The sequence below is a fragment of the Thermobia domestica genome, chromosome 10 (genome assembly GCF_964235325.1).
Source record: "Thermobia domestica chromosome 10, izTheDome1.hap1.1, whole genome shotgun sequence".
NCBI classification, from domain to species: Eukaryota; Metazoa; Arthropoda; class Insecta; order Zygentoma; family Lepismatidae; genus Thermobia; species Thermobia domestica.
In genome coordinates, this window is record NC_137463.1 from 209,582,007 (window position 1) to 209,592,000 (window position 9,994).

A 9,994-nucleotide genomic window follows, 5' to 3' on the forward strand; every position below is an offset into this window, starting at 1 on the left:
CAAAATCAGCAGGCATACAGTTACAAGGGTAAGCCAGTGCTGTAAAACCACCGGTCCTAAATAACAAGATTAAGTCGTGAGAGTGAAAAGGAAACGGACATATCCAGCCAGGACATCACGCGTTGTGTGAAACATCATTGAATCAGTTGTGAAGGAGAACCCACACACCCAAAGCAACCTTGCCACTTCATGCATGATATCACAGAGCATAGTGTGTCGTATCATAAAGGAAAATTTCTGACTGAAAAAACGTCATAAGGTGATGGGGTATAAGTTATTAACAAGGCAGATTCAAAAGAGATTCACGAACACACAAAAATTGTATGAACAGTACCTCTCAGGTGAGAAATGGCAGTGGTTGTCACTCTGTATGAACCTGGATCTACTTCGATGACACCAATAAGCCCATGGCCATTTTTTATTCACCACATGATGCGAAGGGCCACGGCGAGTTCGTCCGTGAATGCAGCAAGAAATTTTCGAAAGGCTCCATGGTGGTGGAAGGTTTCTGCGCCTGTGGAAAGTTACCAATGCATCGTGTGGATTCGAAGGCCAAAGTGAATGCAGCCTACTTTCAACGAACATCATGGAACCCTTATACACAACGCACATCCCACTGTTGTATGGCAGGGACACCCGGAAGGTGTGAATCCATATGGACAAAACATCCAGTCATACTGCTCGCAGTTCTGTCGCGTATCGGCGTATGGCCACTGAGATTGGTGGTCTGTTATACCCTTCTTGTCCATACATGTGAAGTCACCAGATGCGTCGCCGATGGATTTCTGCGCTTTGGCCTTCTGAAACAAGATCTCGCGCGAAGGTGTCCCACCATCATAGCGGGGCTCTGGAAAGACTGTCAAGCGGTGTGGTCTACAATTCTGCTGACACACTTTCGACGCACACTGCTTCAGTGGAAATTTCGTTGCAGGGCCATAGTCCAGGCCCCATGGCCACCACATCGAGCACGACCGTTGCAGGAGGAAGGGATTGTCGTGGGCAGGTGAGCGCACAAATTTTGGCCATCTTAGGTGAATTGACCTTCTGTACATCCATCAGATTCTGTAATGATATGTAACTGTCATTCGTTCCACTAGCCCAGTGCAGTATAAATCAGTCAAGCGAAGTGGAATGAATGGGTTGCGTTCATAGCGAGGTGTCTGGTGAGGAAATTTCCGAAATGTTATTGAAGGTAAGTTTGATAGACCATATTAGAGCACACGCTAGTTTCAACTTAGTAAATAATTTATAGAATAATTACATAGCCACACAGAAAAATATAAGAGTTCTGTGCAGTGGACCCCAGGGTATGGATTCGATGTATTTTGTTGCACAGAATCGAACTTTCGAATCCCAGGACGATCGACCGTGTCAGTGCTTTGTTATGGGCGAAAACCTTTAGCGATTTTGAATAGGGAGAACACACGTACTAACACAACAACACAAAAAAAGGTTGAGTGCAGCGTACCCCAGGGTATGGATTCGATGTATTTTGTTACACAGAATCGAACTTTCGAAACCCCAGGACGATCGATCGTGTTAATTTTTTATGTGTGAAACATTTGAACTATTTGGGTAGGGACGACACACATTTTTCGCCCATAAAAGAAAATTTACAAGGTCGGTCGTCTAAGGTTTCAAAATTTGGATTCTGTGTAACAAAATCCATCAAATCCATACCATGGGGACCGCTACACAGAACTTTTTTTTTTTTGGTAAAGCTATATTACGTGCATCTTCCCGTAAATTGTTTAAAACCGTGATGTGGAGTAGATTACACGAAAAAATTGATCTCGTAGTGGCCAAAGTGTCAGTGATTTGTGGTTTGCACATAGAGGCTTTTTCTCAGGATCACAATATTTACAACGTATCACGATTTCAGTCTTTTCCACTGAAATTCAGAATATCATCATCTTCTTCTGTTCTGAAAAAAGTAGCCTCGTAGTGGCCAAACGGTCAGTGGTTGGAGGTCCTGCCCATTGACACTTTTTCTAGGATCACAATATGTACAACATATCTCGGTTTCAAGCAATTCCACCGAAATCTAAGTTCCATAAGGATTGTGCGAGGTCCTTTCCTTTCTCAACATTCTTTCGAAAGTTAATTGAGATAGCTTCTATTCACGGAATGTCCCAATTCCTATCGGGATTGAAAACAATTTTTCTTCACCAGGCGTTGAACTCAGTTCTTTCTGAATTTTGATATTTTGTGACTACAGTTCTGACGCCGCTTTACATTAATATGCGTTTTACATCATTCCTTCTAGATACATTGGGCAAGCCTATTTGGTCACCAGCAAATTGATCATTGATGTGTTCTCATGGTCACTCTAGTGAAACGGTGATTGATCACTTTCTCGTATGTTATCACAGGGGCTGTAAGCGCCCAGGGCGAAAATTCCAAGACGCCTTCCCCCAGTGTGTAATTAGAAATAGCCAGAGTTTATTCTGTACTCTTAGACATAAATATGGAATGTAAGATCATAATGTAAGATAAAAGAAGTTAGTATTGTCATTTTTCTTAAAAAAAGTGAATGGCTCTTTTTTAGTTAAAACATAAAAGTTAATGAAAACATAGTTTTTGAATTATTGAAATCGAGTGTTATTATTGCTTATTTGGAACTGGACACACATAATAGGAATTGCATAGAATATACAAATAACAATACAAACATTAAAGCCCAATGTGTAAGTGATAACAAAAACTTTGTTATTTTCTGACTTTTGCTTTAAAAAAATAAAATAAACTTTTCTTTCCTTGCGATTAACACAAATTTTTCAGCAAATTTATCATAGGATTAGAATACTAAAGTAACTTTTTCAGATGTATTTGCTTCAATTCAATCCTACAATTATAGTATACTAGCATATATTACCCGCTTCGCTGGGTTGAAATGAAAATTTAAATGCACAACTCCATATCTCATGTGTTTAATACCCGTGAAATATGCTTGCAGTAAATGTTAACATTATATCGCCTGTCATTTATGTTAACCCGCCGAGTGACACGGTCATGCGGGTTGCATATAAATACGTTTATTTTTACCTATGATGAACTAACAAAGGATTTGTACGTTATGGATGTTCAAAATCAAAATATACGGTTTGTTAATGATTGTTCCAGTGGCGTATTTAGGAGGGGCTCCCAGGCTTAAGCCCCCCCCGAAATCTTACTTACTATAGTAAAATATATAAAATATCTTGCAGAATTTTCACATTTTCAGGCAAAGCCCCCCCCCCGGAAGTTAGCAAAGTCCTCCCCGAAACAAAATCGTAAATACACCACTGGATTGTTCTGTAAGACGAAGTTAACGATACGTTGCTCCAAAACATGTACTGTAAAGATCATAAGAACTACAATACCGGTAGTTCTTAATGGTAACATAAAAATATTATTAATGATAACATAAAAATAATAATAAATTAAAATTGAAGTGAGCAAAATTAACTGCATCATGGCATATACATACTGTACTTTATTTAAACACTAAAAGGCATTATCCTGTCTTTTCTATGATCAAATGTGGACAATATCTCCTTGAAATGTAACTTTCTGGCTTCATCATTTTCAATAGCTACTATGACCAATGAAGTAAATCTTTCCTGGGCCATTGTTGAGCGTAAATACGTCTTTATCACCTTTAACTTACTAAATTGTCAATGAGACAGGCATTCTTACATGAATATAAAAATATAGAAAATAATTTTTAAAAATATATATGTTTGTTGGACACGAAAACGATTTGTGTTGTTGACATTGTAATAGTTTGTAGGGACCCAGCCAGGATTTCGATTCGGGGACACCGGAAAAGAGTGTCTGGAAATACCCCCCACGCACCCACCTGAGTTCACGAGGTGCATAAATACCCCTCGAAACTTTTTGTAAAACTTAAGCCAGTTAAAACCAATATAGGATAGCCTAAATTTGAATTTTATTAAGATTTCTTTTTCCATCTTAGTCGGGGGGACCCTTGAGCCCTCTCCATGGCTACATTCCTGATCGTTAATAAACACAGTTGTTGTATGAGGTTAATTCACAACTGAAGGATTGAAAAGATATTTATTCTGTTATTGATTGGAAAGTACGTGTGAAGTTGCATTTGTGATGCTAACCAGTTATTATCAAGAGGTGTCAAACTAAGCAGACAATTGTAGTATTGCAGTTATTGTACAGCGGGGGACACTTCTAAATGGTACACCTTAGCCGTAAATCTCCATATGGCTGTACCATTTAGAAGTGTCCCCCGCTGTACAAGGTGTCCAATATACAATGCAACCCAGAGTTTGGAATAGTAAAACTTTTGAACCTGAAGCGATACACAAATAATGGTTATACCAAAATGAAGCCTTGTTCATGCATATATTTTTAAAATAAGAAGCAACGATTGAAATACACTAGGAACCACACAGTGTTACCAGATGTAATCGAAGGTGTAAATCATTTTTTTTTTTTACGAAGCACGTAAATTGACTCATAACTCATACGTATGGATGTTATCATGATTGAAATTGTCATGATAAAACTTTTATTTATATACACCCTGCAACACTGCTACTATCACGAAATGAGTTATTAGCTCTATTGCAGATGCTGGAAGTGCCCCTGTTTTGATTCAAACCCTGGTTCATAAGTTTCACCATGTTGGCAGTAACTTTACGAAGAGTAGAAGTGTTAATGTTCTCTATAGCACTGTGAATGTTTATTTCCAGGTCTTGTATAGTTCGAGAATTGTTCTTGTATACATCTTGCTTTGCATAGCCCCATAGAAATAAATAGCAGTAAAAGTTTTATCATGATAATTTCAAAGTTTCCTTTTCGTTGTTTTCAGGAATTGCATAATGTAGACAGATCCTTAACACAACTTTTGATGCACTGAAACATCAGCAGAGTTGCCTATTCAGAGTGTTAATTTATGAAAACTACGATTTCACTACTTGCCCTTACAGAGGCCTCGTCAGATTAGTTATCGGTGGAAATGAAAAATTCTTTCTTCTGCTCCATACTTTCCAAGTTACTCCAACTAAACAAAGCAAAAATTAACGTCAGAACATCCATACGTGTGAGTTATGAGTCAATTTATGTGCTTTGTAAAAAATAATTGATTTGCACCTCCAATTATATCTGGTAACACTGTGTGGTTCCTAGTGTACTTCAATCGTTACTTCTTATTTTAAAAATATATGCATGAACAAGGCTTCATTTTGGTATAACCATTATTTGTGTATCGCTTCAGGTTCAAAAGTTCTACTGTCCCAAACTCTGGGTTGCATTGTATATTGGACACTGTAGTACTGCAGTTATTGTAGTTAACGGCTGGAGCGGCTCGGCTCACGCCTCAGTCACCACCGAGCCGAGCCGAGAAGTGAGCCGAGCCAACAGCTCACCAAACCGAGCCGGCTCGAGCCAATGGCTCACCTGAGCTAAGCCGAACCGAGCTGATGGCTCTCCCAAGCCGGGCCAAACCGAGCTGATGGCTCACCTGAGCCGAGATGAACCGAGTCGATGGCTCATAGCAACCGAGCCGGCTCAAGCCGATGGCTCACCTAAGCTGAGCCGAACCGAGCCGAGCCGATGGCTCATCGCAACTGAGCCATCTCGAGCCGATGACTCAGATGAACCGAGCAGGGCCGAGCCGGAGCTCGAGCTGAGCCGGTGGCTCAGGGCTCGAGCTGAGCCGGTGGCTCAGGGCTCGAGCTGAGCCTGTCGGACACAATATCGTCCTGATTAACAACAAAGAAAAAATAGAAGTTCGCTTAGAAATATTTTTCACTTATTGATAAATAGATGGAAGGAATAAAACAAAACAAATCTAGATAAACACAAAGGATGCCTTTAAAAAAGCTACATAGATACTGTTACACGACCTTAACAATAATAGTTGTAGGTGTACTCGAGCTTTTACATATTTCCACTATTATTTAATTAGTTTCTTGAATGATATTTACAACAGAGATCCAACTAGTGCCCACTGATTTAAGAGATTGATTAACAAATCAGTTACTACAAACAAATATAAAACATTTTATTTATCTTCAGTAATCCAACTTCGAAAATTGGGCTTTTGTTTTAACATTTCGTGGCCCACGGCTCTATCACCACCGAGCCTAGAAGTGAGCCGAGTCAACAGCTCACCGAACTGAGCCGGCTCGAGCCATCGTCTCAGTTGGACCGAGCCGAGACGATGGCTTACCCCAACCGAGCCGGGTCGAGCTGATGGCTCACCTGAGCTGAGCCGAACCGAGCCGATGGCTCACCTGAGCCGAACCGAACCGATCCGATGGCTCATCTCAACCGAGCCGGCTCGAGGCGATGGCTCACCTGAGCCGAACCGAACCGATCCGATGGCTAAGTTGAACCGAGCCGAGCCGAAAATCAAGCTGAACCGATGGCTCAGGGCTCGAGTCGAGCCATTTGATATCACTAATTGTAGTACTGCAGTTATTGCAGTATTGCATTTATTATGGTATTACTTGAGCATTTGTTGGGCAGAATAGGAATAAAGGAATGCTATTGAATTCTACTGAAGTTTCTTCAGTTTGTACCAAATTGTCATATGGATAATAGCAGATCTCGGTCAGTTTACCACGATAAAATCTCTTCTCACAGAGGGCTGGAGAGAGTTCCCATTGAATAATCCTAGACGATGTTTTACATTAGCAGTAATTTTACTTAGCCGTGGTCTGATCATTATTAAAATATATGAATTAACATTAAAAAAAAATCATTTACATATTCATTCAAAACATATTCTGAATTCCTTGAATTTTGTTGGTTTGTCATCCCGGCGGCCCCTGGTCGCGGCGCCCGGGTCGATTTCCCCGGTCGCCAAGCCCACGCGACTGCCCTGTGTTATCCACTCATGTGTGGCGTCATCTATAACGATATCAACGGACGAACGTTAGTTCTAGAGTAGGGTAACTACTTTTTGTGCGATTTGCTTATTTCATATAGGAAAAGCATTGTTCTTCTAACAATGTAAGAAGAAATTATCAGCATTATATTATCAAAGAATCTAAAGAGTGCAAGGTAAACCAAGTGGATGACCTAATGAAAACTTGTGGCTACGCCATTAATTTTTGTCACACTTAAGATTATTAGGTGGGCTACTGTCTGCATATAGGCTTTGCACTGGAAAGCTATTTAAAATTCCACCATATAGTCTAGCAGCGTTTAAGTCAATGTAGCGTTTAACGGAGTAAAAATGTTCGAAGATATTATACAGAACGGACCCTTTAAAGTGACTCCTCTCTGTAACTTCTAAATTAATTGACAGAAAACGGCAACATTTTGCAGAAAGCATATATCTGAAGGGGGGAATAGATGGACATATCCGGCAATACCATAAGATAAACAGTATTGCCATCTCAACATATTTTTTATTTATTCAAAGAACACCACATCAAATTATTAAATATTTCAAATCTACGTGTAATGGGAAATATTACAATACCAACTTTTAAAATTCAGTGTTGCTAACTAAGGATACTGCAGCATTAGAAGTACCCAAACTTCGAAATACTCTAAACCAGAATAAAGCAACTTATCTGATATGAACGAGAGGATGTGTATATAAAGATAATTAGTGTAGGATACTATGACTATGATATGAATCATTTCGAATAAATAGGGGAAAAGTTACAAGGAATTGAAAATTAGACTTATTTTAATAGAGGCTTTATTTCGTTAAAAAAAATGCTTAGGTAAGTATGGTATCTAAGGAGTTAGATGGTTTCCTATACATAAAGCAATCACAAAAAGTTTGTAGCAATCTCATATCTCAAATCGTTCCTGAGATACGTTAAATATTGGTAAAGTTTGCAACACTGCTTGAAACAACGTTTTATAGGAAATATTTAAAGTGGCCCTCCCCTTTCTCTACTTCTATGTATAGCACAAGAGCGATAGTATTTAGTACTTGAAATTATATCATATAATTTACGAAATGTTGCAAACCTCCTGATATTTGCTTCGTTAAAATATCAACTTCTTTTCGGCAATTATTTTAGAAGTTACAAGGAGGGATCACTTTAAGTGGTCTTTCCTGTATATAGCACTCGATAGATATCAATAAGTAAAGCGCTTTAGTAGCTAAGCGGTTAATGTACGCGCCTTTGACGTGGGGAACCTGGGTTCGATTCCCGGCAGGAGCTCATGTGGTTCGGATTCCACGTTAATCAGTAGGTCCACGTCTCATATAGCCTTGCTGCTGAACGGGACGGTAAACTAAAAATCAACTCAATAAGTAAATCAAGACGATCTACATCAGTGTAAAAGCTCATACGTACTTTTCGAGAAAACTAGGAAAACGATTTATTTTTTAACCTGAAAAATATAACGAACGAGATTAAGAGTCCCTATCACTGCGAAATTAAAATACCGCTAATTTTACAGTAATTATGTGGTATCTTCAAATAGATAAAAGATAATCGGAAAGTGGATCAAGACTTCCCTAGACGATGTTATTTTGCATGATGTACCGTTATCACGAGTCACCTAGTAGCTTTCCGTTTGCAGTTATTTAGAAACGCGAAAATAAAGGCCGAAATCGAAAGCAGATAAATGAGTCGTGATAACGGTATCTCAAGCAGAATAATATTGTCTAGGAAGGTCTTGTTCCACTTTTCGCTTATCTTTTATCTATTTGAAGATATCATATAATTACTGTAAAATTAGCGGTATTTTAATTTCGCAGTGATGAGGCCTCTTAAAATAACCTACTGAGATGAGACTAATGATGAACTACAACGTCATTGAGCTCTTCATTATGATGCTGAGCATTCTTTTTAATGAGATATAGCCCAAAATTATGCTTAACTCTTAAACTTTAAATTCTATTTTTCTAAAATGTACTTACACCGAACTTAACAAAATGATATGCTTAAGGATAAATTCTGATGGTAGTTTCCGAGAATATAGACGTGAACGAACTTCTATGGCGCTAAAAGTATGCCATTTCTTCATAATAAGGTCAAATGAGAAGTTTTGATTGACCTATAATATTTTAAATTCTTCCTTATATTTTTCCTAAAGATCTTTCTTTCCTACTGTACAGTTTTGTTAAAAAGAATCTGTACTCTCATGCATAGGCAAGAATAAATAATACAATAAAGATCTTATTAATCTCTTGTAGATTGTTTACAGGAAGAAACAGAAAACGGTTGAGTTGAATTGATTTTGAGCTTAACGTCCCGTTCAGCAGCGAGGATATATGAGACGTGGACATACTGATTAACGTGGAATCCGAACCAAATGAGCTTCCGCTGGAAATCGAACCCGGATCTCCGAAGCCAAAGGCGCGTAAGCTAACCGAAACAGAAAACGGATCTAGTACTGTTCTGAGAATACGGCAAAAATGTTGTGACTATTATTGAAACACGATAGTGTACAACAGACAGCGTTATCTATAACAGAAAATACACAGGGGGCACGATGGCTTAGTGGCAGAGAGCGCTTTCCTCTCATGTGTAAGGTCTCTAGTTCGATCCCCGGCCAATATGTTTGTGGTGGACAACATCTTGTTCGTGGATTGTCTTGGGGTACTCCCGTTTCCTCCCACTTTATCGTTCCACCAATTCTTTCATCATCATTTCCTTGCCAAAATTGTCCGTTTCCTTTAGCTTAACAGGCATAATCGTGGGACGTTAAACTGAAAGATGTTATTTTCAACAGAAGATAGAATGAAATGAAATTTTTAGTGCTATGCTCTGTAAGCTGAAGAAGATGGATAACTAATGGAAGTGAAGAATTATGAAATAAGTGGTGGAATGAGAGTACGGGAGGCAACTGGAGTGTCCTGAGAAAACTGACGGACATGAAGTCGATCACGTACTCTACTCACATGATCTACGATCGAACCAGTGACCCCTTCTACCAGAAATCTGCGCTCTACCATTGAGCTACCGCACCTCCAGACAAGATATAATAAATAAATCGAATAAGATATAGCACAATATTTTAGCAACAGTGAAAATTCCAGTTTCGATTTATGTCGTCG

General features: G+C 39.0%; 1 protein-coding gene across 1 annotated transcript in view; it reads right to left on the reverse strand.

The window, feature by feature from the left end:
- Positions 1 to 962, reverse strand: part of LOC145661757 (carboxypeptidase B-like) — a 46,275-nt gene extending 45,313 nt beyond the window's left edge. Inside the window, exon 1 of the mRNA XM_081727092.1 lies at positions 611 to 962. Coding sequence (XP_081583218.1) covers positions 611 to 962 — 352 coding nt within the window. The remainder of the gene's footprint in view (positions 1 to 610) is intronic.
- Positions 963 to 9,994: the final 9,032 nt, after the last annotated feature.